A 13454-nucleotide genomic window follows, 5' to 3' on the forward strand; every position below is an offset into this window, starting at 1 on the left:
CTGGATCAGGCCCAGGGCCCATCTGGTCCAGCTTCCTGTATCCCACAGCGGCCCACCAGATCCCTCAGGGAGCGCACAAGACCACAAGAGACCTGCACCCTGATGCCGCTCCCCTGCACCTGGCATTCTGAGACAGCCTACTTCTAGAACCAAGGGGTTGCATGCATCCATCGCGGCTTGTAACCTGTGCTGGACGTTTCCTCCATCAGTCTGCCCAATACCCTTTTAAAGGCATCTAGGCCAGGTGCCATCACCACATCCTGTGGCAAGGAGTTCCGCAGGTTAATTACATTTCCCAGTGTATCTTGAAAGGTTCCTTGTCACAACAGCTCTTCCAGGCCCTTGAAAGGGAGCACCATGTTTTAGTGTCCCCCGCTTGCCGTCTGGCCCGCAGCCCGCTACTGCCCCCCTCACCCACCTGTGAAAAACAGGTGCCTCTTGGTGGTTTCTTTCCTTTTCTCCAGGCAGGGATTGAGAAGGCGCAGGAGCTGCAATACCCGTTCTTCCCTACGGGACTCTGTCAGGCAAGCGTCGTTCATTACGAGATATGGGTAAATCTTTCCATTATGGCCTCGGATATACAGTCTTCTGGCTGCTGTGTTGTGTTTCTGCACTATCTCCACTCTGGGCATAAATCTATCATGAAAAAGTGGGGGGTGGGAGGGAGAGGGAGAGAGAGCAAGAAAGAGAGAGATAAAAGCACCTGGTCTTTCAGAGTCTAAAGCTTCATTTCTCTCTTTCAGGATGAAAGCTAGATTTAAAGGGGGGGGAAGAAATTCCATACTTAAAGCGAACAAAAGGAAGCGTATTAGCTATTGAGCCTCTATAAAACTAACAGTCCCATTATGACTGTTCCTAATGAGATGCAACCTTTTAAAAGCGCCTTCTTCCATTATGCAGCTCAGCTCAGAACTGGCATTTTTTGCATGAAAAGCTTCTAGGGATGAGTTTGTGCCTTTTGTCATTCAATTTGGAGAAGATGTTATTATTAAGAAATAATAATAATAAATCACAGGTTCTCTTGGTAGATATCAGAGTCAGTTTTCCATACTCTTGGCAATGAAACCCCCTCCCGGGTGGGGGGGGGGCAGACACTGAAAATCATGCTGTAGAATGCTGTAGGTTTACACCAGAGTCACAGAGGCTCAACCTGCAGTGTATGTACATTTGCACAACTCCAAACTACGGCCTGTGGGGTGGGTTGGATCTGGCAATCGTGTTAACCCCGTACTGCTCCGTCGGAGAGCCTTGCATCTTCACGCCCCGTCTGCCCGAAACCTTGTGCCGGCCAAGCACTTCCACGTTCTGTTGCCCGGCAAGCTTTGCACCTGGATACGTGCATCTGGCCGGCACAATGTTTGGGGGCGACTGTCTGTAAAGATGAGTGTCTCCCTGGTGGAATGGTAAGGAGGTTGTTCTCAGTGTGTAGCGGACTCCAGCTTGGAGACTGCTGCTCTAAAGAAATTAATTCAGTATTTGAAACATATAGGAAATGACTTCCCATGGCTTTAGTGCATTTCTCAACCATCCCCCCCCCACCCCCGCTTTGCCACCCTGAATGTACCTTGCAATCTTGATGTAGTAATGCGTCGGCTTTGGCATGAGGAACTCTCCAGGAATCTCCACTTCTGCTGTCTGGGCCGAGAAGTTGCTCAGAAAGCGACACTTCTCCTCGATGAGGAAGAATTTGGGGAGCTGCTTTGTCTTGGCCTCGAGGATTTTGATCCACTTCTTCAGTTTGGAAATGAGATTATGGAGTTTCATAGAGCCGGGCACGCTGAAGTCGAAGTCTAGCAAAACAACAAAAGCATCGCATCCTGCTGATTAGAAACAGGGATGATGGAGATCCAGAATCATTGCCACTTAAGTCCTGGAAACAAAGCAATACACTCTGAGTTGTACCGGCTTTGATTAGTTCACTAACTGTGGGCCCAACCTGGAAGGGTTAGACTTAGCCATGGTTATCCATGCAGTGATCGTACCCAGGTTAGACTACTGCACCATGGTATAGGCAGGGCTGCTTTTGAAAACAGACCAGAAACCAATAAGGGTCCACAATGCCACTGCCACTGGCCTCTTAGTGGGAGCAAGTACCTAGGAACCAACAACACCAACCTTGCACCAACTACACTGGCTGGCGCTTTGTTTTCCAGGTCATTCAAAGGGCTGCATTTGGCTTTTAAAGCTCCCAGGATCTGGGACTTCATGATCTGAAGGAGCATCTACTCCCAATGAACCAGGTCAGCCTTTGAAATTTGCTACCAAGACCACCTCAGACTGAGAAATATCTGGCAGTATGAGGGACAGTGCCTCTTCACTGGTTGTCCCCAGGTTTGGGAACTCCCTCCTTAATGGGGGACTGCCCACCCCACTCAATTTCTTCAAATTAAAAATTTTTTTATTGGGCAAAGCTTACTGCATGCTGTATTATCAACGCCATCATGTCTTGCAGCCATTGCTCTCTGGAATTTTTGCTCAGCTTGTGTTGTATTTTATCCTATTTAACTGCTCTGAGTTTGTTTTTGAAAAGGTGGCATAAAAGCACCAAATACACACACACGCACCCAGCCCACAAGGGCTGCATCCAGACATAACAAACCATGGTTTGTGGCTCTGACAACGTGCCGTGGCACAGAGTGAAACATCCAGCATTGCAATTTCCCTCTCCCTCTGGCTGTTAAAGGCATTTGCACAATGGCAAAATGAAGAAAAACGGCCCAAATGATTATCGTATGCGTTCAAAATTATTACAGCAGTTACATTTTTCGCCTAACACACACATTCACAGCCAAGCAAATCCAGTCTATGAAACAGACGAGCAGTTAGCGAAAGCGATTCAAGCCGACACGTTCCAATTGAGGCCGAGGATCTCACAATTAATACGCTCCTCCAAATTAAATAAGTTCCCCCAAAGTCCAGTGAATTTAGAATTTACTAGAAAGATGCAGGTAAGATATGCTATAAGTGTGCGTGCCTGGGGTAAAGAATTTACATGAGATATCCGCAGATAACAAGTTAAAAACAGCACTACACTCATCTAAATTCCAAGAGCTGTACAATACTGAACAATTCCCTGACAATTTCAATGAAAAAATGCTCCAGCACACTTGACACAAAACGACAAGGCCAACTCTTTATCAGATACTTCTCAAAAATTACAGTGCAGCCATTTTTGCATTCCCTGGGCTGGATTCTTGAATGCAACCTATAGAAAAATGGCTGTACACTCAGATGCTTAATGTAAGCTGCTGTGCAATATTTTGTCTCTAAATCTTCAAAACAACCTTTAAATACCTATTAGACAGAAGTGACCATGGTTCGTTGAGCTCAACAGTAAAGAGGAATTGGAATATGAAAAATTTGCTGCAATGATCTCGGGGGGGGGGGAGAGCGCTTGCACCAAATCTCTCTTCCAAGTCAGAACGAGGGAGTCCCTAGCAGAGACAAACCCGGAAAGAGATCTTGGGGTCATGGCGGAAAGTACCATGAAAAATGTCAACTCGGCATGCGGCAGCTGTGAAAAAGGCAAACCCTATGCTAGAGATTAAGGAGAAGGCTGAAAATAAAACTGGTAGGACCATGTGACTCTAGCGTGGCCTCACTTGGAATCCTGTGCACACTTCTTGTCTTGTCTCAATCAAGGATATCACTGAGTTGGACACATCGTAGAAAGGACAACAAGGCAGGGGTAAAATTTCAACTCAAGAAGAAGGTAGGTCCTGCAATCCATAGGGGGTTAAGATGTGTAACGTGCATGTATATATAGCAAGTGTGGGTTCCAGAATGCATGTGCAAGAATTCTTGTGCAACACTACTTGATGTCTTTGTTAATACAGTGGGCTTTCAGCATCAACAGGGGATCCATGCCAGGACCACCCACAGATACTGAAATCGGGGGGGCGACGGCGCAATACCTGGGGGCTGCAGCCTCCCCCGCCTCTTCAGAAACCTCCCAGGCGTGAACTGGAAGCCACTTCCAGCTGCATCTGGAAGATCCTCTGAAGCCCTCCAGCTGCAGGCTTGGCATCAGCTGATGCTGACCCTGAGGATGACAGTCCATTGTACTAATATTAATTTGGTCTGGTCCAACAGGGCTCTTATGTTCTTAAGCCAGGGACTTGGCCTAAATCAACACAAAGCCGTATGGATATCTGTTGTGGCAATATGTAAGCTACAAAGCAGCGAAGTGTCGAATTCTAAGTGCTGGCCATACTCAGTGGGGAACCCAATAGGTGCCTGTAAATGTAGTTCTTGTGCAGAAAAATAAATACAATGAGACACAAGCACACATTCTCTTTCCGCGATAATCCCCCAGCCTGTTCTTCAAAACAAGGCTTATGTGTACCATTCTAAATTATTATTTTTTAAAAAAACCATCGGTTCTCGAGTGGATCAACAGGCAATTACAAATGCAAATTTGCATTAATCCACCAAAAAACTAAAAACAAAAAAGAGAGTTAGAAACATGGGTCAGAATCTCAAAAGCTACTTAAAGAGCATTCAAGGGTTTAGTTTGTGTTCCTCTGAAGGGGGGACTTGCAATTGGTTTTCTTTGAACAGACGACGTCCAGTGCTAGGGCAAAAAGTGAATCTGAAACTTCCTTCAGAAGTGCAATATGGATGCCAATGGCGGCCTCTTAAATATCCCGCTGAAGTGGGTAACAAAATAGTCACAATTCCTAACATGCATTCCTCTCTGTGCTTCTGTTGATCATCTTCACCATCACCTTGTCAGGAATATGTACATGTTAGGCCGAGGTGGGCAGTAGAAGCCTGAACCAAACTAAGTCAGTAACGGAGAAGTGGTTAGCAGTTCCTAGCTGCAAGAATGTGAGTAAACAAACAAAAAGTTTGTTGTCTCTCCTTTGCTGGCCAGAAAGGATAGACAACAAGAATTACAAGCCCTTGGAATGTTTAACACCTTAGTAGACGGAGAGGTGCCTGATCAAGCGGAATGGAATGCAGCTATGGATCTCCAGTTGGGAGGGGTAAGAACTAGGAGGGCTAGCAACCAGACCCACTTCTAGAAGGTTCTGTCCTCAAAAGTTTCTGATTGGACAGTCTAAATAAGTATGAAGTCACCTCAGCACTATTAGCATAAGAAGTATAATAATGAGTGCCCAAGGGGCGTGTCCGGTTCCTTCTTGGACAGAGTTTGGGGGCAACATCCTGTACGCTGCGAGCTCCATTGTCCAACATGGGCACTTGGCCTCATAGGTAGCCTTGGGGCTAAAAGATCTACAAGAGAAGCTGACCCAGGTGAGAGACAGGGATTAATAGAGATAGCCAGGTAGCTTTATTATTTTATTGCTGATATGTTTCCTAGATGTTTATGCCTCTAGCATTTGCTGCCGTATGCACTTAATAATCTCTTTTACCAAGTTGTTTCATTGTCTGTTGGGGACAAAGGTTCAGAATCCTGCCTAGCCATTGAGCAAGCTACCAAGTGCTCACTGAGGTCTAGTAACTTGAGGACTGAAGTTTTAACTGGAGAAAGCGCTCAGTGCCTGCAAGGAATTGAGTTAAGCCTAGAGGGTTTCAGTGTCCCTGGACCGAGGCACTGGCACATACAGGATGGTGGCAGTACTCCTGGACAGGGGGGACTTGAGGGCTTTAGGGTTCGAGAACCAAGAACTCTGAGCACCCCAAACCCCCCCCCCCAAGTTTACGACACACCTGAAGTCCTGCTCAGTACAGCAGGTAAGGGAGCAGAACAGATGTGAGGGCCATAAAGGGAAGAATCCTGCCTACCATGTCGGGAGACTGAAAAAGTGTATAGGCCATGATGTGTCAATCTACAAGTGCAGTGGTTCTTAAACTTTTCAGAGGCTCTAGAGGTGTGTCGTCCCCGTTCCCATCCCCCAAGTACAGGAGCAGTTTGTTCAATGCTTGTACATAGCCTAATCAGTTTCACAACCCAACAAAAATTGGGTTATGACCCACAGTTTGAGAACTGCTGTACAAGTGGGATTTCAAAACTGCTTAGCCATCTCTGGATTGTGAAAATGTCTTTTTGGAATCAACCAACCAGTCTCTATCTCTGAAAATTAAGAAAAAAAAAATGTACTGAGGCCACAACCCGTAGGAGTTCATAGCATCAGCTCCTACGGAGACCAGACTGAATTTGAGCAAATGGTTGGGGCAGCCTATCCAACACCTTCCCAGGGACGACTTGATCTGCATTCCTTAAGGGGAAGAGGCGCCACAGCATTGACACTTGAAGGGATATACACCAGCCTGCAACCACTGTTTTCCCTTTATATGTGATGCACAGGTAGACATTTGCAGCACTCTCAAGATAGGCCTACTTTGTATCTCTCACAAGCTTGGTGCTCACAGGTCAACACCTATCTATCCATTCATCCATCCCAAGGCCAATTCGAGGACCATTCTACCACTGCAGCAAAGAACAGGCTATCAGTGGGACAATTCATATATATATATATATAGGCAACCTTCAGTCTCGAAAGACTCTGGTATCGCGCTCTGAAAGGTGGTTCCGGAACAGCGTCTAGTGTGGCTGAAAAGGCCAATCCGGGAATGACAATCCCTTCCACACCGAGAGCAAGTGTAGTGTGTCCCTGGTTTGTCTCCCTGGCTATGGGCCTTCCTTCTTTGCCACTTTGCCTCAGACTGTTGGCCAAGTGTCTCTTCAAACTGGGAAAGGCCATGCTGCACAGCCTGCCTCCAAGCGGGCCGCTCAGAGGCCAGGGTTTCCCACTTGTTGAGGTCCATCCCTAAGGCCTTCAGATCCCTCTTGCAGATGTCCTTGTATCGCAGCTGTGGTCTACCTGTTGGGCGCTTTCCTTGCACGAGTTCTCCATAGAGGAGATCCTTTGGGATCCGCCCATCATCCATTCTCACGACATGACCGAGCCAACGCAGGCGTCTCTGTTTCAGCAGTGCAGACATGCTAGGGATTCCAGCACGTTCCAGGACTGTGTTGTTTGGAACTTTGTCCTGCCAGGTGATGCCGAGAATGCGTCGGAGGCAGCGCATGTGGAAAGCGTTCAGTTTCCTCTCCTGTTGTGAGCGGAGAGTCCATGACTCGCTGCAGTACAGAAGTGTACTCAGGACGCAAGCTCTGTAGACCTGGATCTTGGTATGTTCCGTCAGCTTCTTGTTGGACCAGACTCTCTTTGTGAGTCTGGAAAACGTGGTAGCTGCTTTACCAATGCGTTTGTTTAGCTCGGTATCGAGAGAAAGAGTGTCGGAGATCGTTGAGCCAAGGTACACAAAGTCATGGACAACCTCCAGTTCATGCGCAGAGATTGCAATGCAGGGAGGTGAGTCCACATCCTGAACCATGACCTGTGTTTTCTTCAGGCTGATCATCAGATAGAGGTTAAAAGAGAAGATGTTTCAGACCTCATTGATAAATTAAAGATCAATAAGTCACCGGGCCCTGATGGCATACACCCAAGGGTTATTAAGGAATTGAAGAATGAAGTTGCAGATCTCTTGACTAAGGTATGCAACTTGTCCCTCAAAACGGCCACGGTACCAGAAGATTGGAGGATAGCAAATGTCACGCCTATTTTTAAAAAGGGAAAGAGGGGGGACCCGGGAAACTATAGGCCGGTCAGCCTAACATCCATACCGGGTAAGATGGTGGAATGCCTCATCAAAGATAGGATCTCAAAACACATAGACGAACAGGCCTTGCTGAGGGAGAGTCAGCATGGCTTCTGTAAGGGTAAGTCTTGCCTCACAAACCTTATAGAATTCTTTGAAAAGGTCAACAGGCATGTGGATGCGGGAGAACCCGTGGACATTATATATCTGGACTTTCAGAAGGCGTTTGACACGGTCCCTCACCAAAGGCTACTGAAAAAACTCCACAGTCAGGGAATTAGAGGACAGGTCCTCTCGTGGATTGAGAACTGGTTGGAGGCCAGGAAGCAGAGAGTGGGTGTCAATGGGCAATTTTCACAATGGAGAGAGGTGAAAAGTGGTGTGCCCCAAGGATCTGTCCTGGGACCGGTGCTTTTCAACCTCTTCATAAATGACCTGGAGACAGGGTTGAGCAGTGAAGTGGCAAAGTTTGCAGACGACACCAAACTTTTCCGAGTGGTAAAGAGCAGAAGTGATTGTGAGGAGCTCCAGAAGGATCTCTCCAGACTGGCAGAATGGGCAGCAAAATGGCAGATGCGCTTCAATGTCAGTAAGTGTAAAGTCATGCACATTGGGGCAAAAAATCAAAACTTTAGATATAGGCTGATGGGTTCTGAGCTGTCTGTGACAGATCAGGAGAGAGATCTTGGGGTGGTGGTGGACAGGTCGATGAAAGTGTCGACCCAATGTGCGGCGGCAGTGAAGAAGGCCAATTCTATGCTTGGGATCATTAGGAAGGGTATTGAGAACAAAACGGTTAGTATTATAATGCCATTGTACAAATCGATGGTAAGGCCACACCTGGAGTATTGTGTCCAGTTCTGGTCGCCGCATCTCAAAAAAGACATAGTGGAAATGGAAAAGGTGCAAAAGAGAGCGACTAAGATGATTACGGGGCTGGGGCACCTTCCTTATGAGGAAAGGCTACGGCGTTTGGGCCTCTTCAGCCTAGAAAAGAGACGCTTGAGGGGGGACATGATTGAGACATACAAAATTATGCAGGGGATGGACAGAGTGGATAGGGAGATGCTCTTTACACTCTCACATAATACCAGAACCAGGGGACATCCACTAAAATTGAGTGTTGGGCGGGTTAGGACAGACAAAAGAAAATATTTCTTTACTCAGCGCGTGGTTGGTCTGTGGAACTCCTTGCCACAGGATGTGGTGCTGGCGTCTAGCCTAGACGCCTTTAAAAGGGGATTGGACGAGTTTCTGGAGGAAAAATCCATTATGGGGTACAAGCCATGATGTGTATGCGCAACCTCCTGATTTTAGGAATGGGTTAAGTCAGAATGCCAGATGTAGGGGAGAGCACCAGGATGAGGTCTCTTGTTATCTGGTGTGCTCCCTGGGGCATTTGGTGGGCCGCTGTGAGATACAGGAAGCTGGACTAGATGGGCCTATGGCCTGATCCAGTGGGGCTGTTCTTATGTTCTTATGTTCTTATCAGTCCAAAATCTTGGCAGGCCTTGCTAAAACGATCCATGAGCTGCTGGAGATCTTTGGCAGAATGGGCAGTGACAGCTGCATCGTCGGCAAAGAGGAAGTCACGCAGACATTTCAGCTGGACTTTGGACTTTGCTCTCAGTCTGGAGAGGTTGAAGAGCTTTCCATCAGATCTGGTCCGGAGATAGATGCCTTCTGTTGCAGTTCCAAAGGCCTGCTTCAGCATGACAGCGAAGAAAATTCCAAACAAGGTTGGGACAATTCATATGAAATCTCACAAACATCACTTCACAAGACGTTTTGGAGGGATAAAAAGATTTCTCATTCACAAGGAAATTAAACACCAAGGCTAAAAAAAATGATCTGTTGCCCATCTCTCTTTATTTTTATAATCGCTGGCACACCTCTTGTACCTACACAAGTGCTGTTATAAAAGTCTTTTTATAATTCCAAGCCTACCCTCTAGTGAACGATTGGAGTAAATCATTTGATGGAAAAGTGAAACACACAGCATTGCTTTCATCTTCAGTTCTCTCAAGTGCAAAAAGAGTCACCAAATGGCAATTGTAGTCTTCCTAATGATATGTAAATAACCAAAGCAGGAATATTCAGCAGAGTAAATTAAAGAAAGAGAGAGAGAGAGAGAGAGAGAGAGAGAGAGAGCGAGCGCATAAGAACAGCCCCACTGGATCAGGCCATAGGCCCATCTAGTCCAGTTTCCTGTATCTCACAGCAGCCCCAGCAAATGCCACAGGGAGCACACCAGATAACAAGAGACCTGCATCCTGGTGCTCTCCCCTGCATCTGACATAGCCCATTTCTAAAATCAGGAGAGAGAGAGAGAGAGGGAGACAGACAGACATTTCACCATAGGAATCACTCCATTTTGCTGAAAATATCCATGTTAGTTATTGGGGGTTGGGATTATTTTGTTTCTCAGGAGCAGATGGGAATGACAGAGCCGTCAAATAATTATCTGTCTTTTCTCACGTCACAGGGTGCCATACAGAGCACGTCTAAGTAAATCCACTCTCTAAAAAAAGGCAAAAACTTTCCAGAAATATGAACTGTGCCAGGCAGCTTCCCTGCTTCACAAATAGCTTAATTAGGCAGAAAGGAACTCTCTTCGACATCAATCCTAACTAAAAGTCAATTCTTATTGCCTACATCAGAGCTTCCAACAGGCAGAAAGCATTAATTTCTGAAAGAGAAATCCGGAATCCATGGGAAAAGGACCATGGTCCAATCTAAACGGTACGAATGCCACACCCCATTAGGTTCATCACAGGGAATGAGTCACGGGGGAGTTGAGGTTGGGAGGATATGTGACCCGATAACACAATTATCCAAACACCACAAAGTGAGGGTCGTCATTTAGTCTAGGTTCAGTTCTTGAAGAATGGCTTGGAATGGGGGCAGGAAATTACATTTAACAGCTAGAAGACAAAGTCAGCACACAGAGTATTTTGAGCAACCCAAATGGTAGAAGGCATCTCCATGCCTCAAGCAGACAAATCCAAAACGGAACCCCCAATGGCAAAAATAAAATCTATGACATTTACCATTTTCTACTGTTTAACCATACCCCCAAATCTACTGTTTTGTTTGGTACCCCTAAATTTGCCACCTGAGGAGGCCCTCTTCTAATGTTACCAATGTTTAATATCTGCTGCCATCTTAACAGCATTTAAGCATGGGCAGGAGGTGTGGTCTGGAGGTTAAGGTTGTGCCTTGCCCAAAGAAGCTAAGTGGGAGTAACTCCAGCCATGATTTAGATGGGAGAACAGAGCCACAAGGAGTTGCTGTCGCGGCTGCTGACCACCGGCTTCAAGAGAGCAAGGAGTCAACTGCGATAAGCTGCCGAGAGGCGGAGGAGTGTAGAGGTCAGCTGCCAAGAACAAACACCACCAGGCTGGTTTGTGGATGCTCCTGGTGGATGCTTGAAGGGCAAAAGAATGATGACCACATTGGAAGGAAGACATCTGGATGAGAAGTTTCTCATAGAACATTAACTGTAAAAACTCCATTTGTAAAAATGGGGTTTGGTGACGGCCTGTCTTGGGTCTCTGTAAGACTTGCACTCACTGTGAGAGTCCATGAGAAAGGGAGTAGAGAAGTACTGAATTGATTGCTTGCTTGGAGATCAGAGAGGAAGATATGAGGCTGCCCCACAGAATAGTAAGCTCTGTTCATGACAGGGACGAGATTTTCAGAGGCCAGCAGTCTCATGGTTTGGAGACTGCTGATCTAAGCAAATGCGATTCCTGCTTGCCAGGCAAAGTTCTCTCTAATCTTGTTATGCAACCATTTGATCCAACCCAGAACCACCACCCCCCCCCCCCAAAAAAAAAATCAAGAGAATCAGGACTAGCAACTTGCTGAGGTTTTAGAACCTATTCTCAGTGTATTCACAGATAAACTTCAAACCTCTTATTAGGACATTCTGTTCAATCTGGTTTAAGGAAACTAAAGTGGGTTTTAGGGTGCAATCCTTACCAGGTTTCCAGCACTTGCATAGCTGTGCCAGTTCAGCATGTGCTGCATCTTGCAACTGGGGTTGCAGTCATGGAGGCCTCCTCAAGGTAAAGCATTGTTTGTTCCCTGATCTCGGAGTTGCATTGTACTTATGTCAGTGCTGGAAAGTTGGTTAGGATTGCGACCTTAGTGTTATGTCTGAACCGGGCCTATGACTTGGGTTTTATTTCTGCCATTTGCAGGAGAGCACATGAGAAGGCCTTGATCACTTTCCAAAATGCACAAAAGCTTCAATGATGCACAGCTGCTGCTATCAGTAGACAAAAATTCCTTTAGAAGTTTTCAGGAAACTGGAGCAGTAGTTAGCTTTGAGGAGTGGTGAGAGCCAAAAAAGACCCAAGGACACGACTACAGCCAAGACCGAGAGACTGCACAAACCGGTGATTCATTCTCAGCCATGACTAGCACAGTAATTAACTTACTATTAATTCTGGAGTGCGAATTCTATTCCTGTTGCAAATTAATCAAAAACTTATTTTCTGCAAAATGAATTAAATCTTGGAACTCCAAAAAAGACAAAACGTATTGACCAATTTAATTGCGGCCATTTTCTTCCACCCTTCAGCTCTGAATTACTGCCCATGTTTAACAGATTAAAGCAATCTCATCTCGCCCTGACTAAAATGGCCATTTTAATCCTGCAACTGCTCGCACCTAATCATAATTGAAAAAAGCACAATGTCTCAAATCGGTAGAAGATATTTTAAAAAGTTTTATTTGTCTAAAACTAGACAAGCCCTTTGCATTTCGACTGATCCAAATGCTGAAACAAATGCTTTGTTTTAAAAGCAAAGAGGAAAGCTGTCCCTTCATGGGAACATTATGTATACATTTTTTTAAATAAAAAGTTGTGTCTTGGCCAAAAAGGTCAACACAGGTGGGTAACTATAACAAACGTTTGTACAGCTCTTTCCAAGCACTCTTGCAATTTGCGTATCAAAACAAATAAAGAAATGGTTCCCTGTGTCCGAAGAGCTCTCAATCGAACAAAAAGCTGCAAAAGAAATACCAGCTAACAGTAACTAAACAAGACCCTATACTGAGGTGAATAAGGACAGTTATCCTCCCACACTTCTAAATATAAGACAAGACTATGGAAGTGCCTCTTTGCAATCTCATACTGTGGTAGCATCAAGTCTAATGTATTAAAAACTGGCCCACCTCACCCCAGCACTGTCTGTTCTAGTGGCTGTCTGCTGGTATTCATTTGCATCTTTTTACATTGTGAGCCCTTTTGGGACAGGGAGCCATTAGTTATTTGATTTTTCTCTGTAAACCGCTTTGTGAACTTTTAGTTGAAAAGTGGTATATAAATACTGTTAATAATAATTAATAATAAAAATAAAAATACACATTGAAATGAATGGGGACCCACCTGGAATTGGCTCATGACCCAACTAGTGAGTCCCAACCTACAGTCTGAGAAACACTGGATAGAAGCAGAGGCGCACACACCACTACCCAATATCATTAATGAATAGTGAGTATTCTCAAACGCCATTACATCAAGAAAAAAAAATACATTTTTGAACATAAAGAAATCCTGATTTGTGTTAATTGCAGATGGATCCCTTGGAATTCTCAGACAACTCTGAAGGAGCAAAAATATGTCAACTGCCCCCTTCTTCCCTATTAGCCATCACACATTACATTTTATCATACGGTTCAAAGCTTCCATTATCTACTGTCATGCGAAGGTTGTGCTTCAAAGTTGGCTTTAGGCAGTGATCAAGAAGTTCAGATATGTAGGGTATACGTAGGGTATTTGTTAGACCAAGCCAACCAGGCTTCCTGATCTTTGGTGGAGCATTTGCCTGCTCTCTTTCCTCGGCCTTGCCTGCCCACTCCAACACTTC

At 45.6% G+C, this 13454-nt stretch overlaps 1 protein-coding gene across 1 annotated transcript in view; it reads right to left on the reverse strand.

Annotated features, from left to right (window-relative positions):
- Window positions 1-13454, reverse strand: part of TRRAP (transformation/transcription domain associated protein) — a 112408-nt gene that overhangs the window by 11307 nt on the left and 87647 nt on the right. The window contains exons 66-67 of the mRNA XM_066640438.1: window positions 1565-1790; window positions 419-636 (exon numbers count right to left, since the gene is read on the reverse strand). Of these exons, the coding sequence (XP_066496535.1) occupies window positions 419-636; window positions 1565-1790 (444 nt within the window). The remainder of the gene's footprint in view (window positions 1-418; window positions 637-1564; window positions 1791-13454) is intronic.

This window comes from Tiliqua scincoides, chromosome 13 (genome assembly GCF_035046505.1).
Source record: "Tiliqua scincoides isolate rTilSci1 chromosome 13, rTilSci1.hap2, whole genome shotgun sequence".
Taxonomy (NCBI): Eukaryota; Metazoa; Chordata; class Lepidosauria; order Squamata; family Scincidae; genus Tiliqua; species Tiliqua scincoides.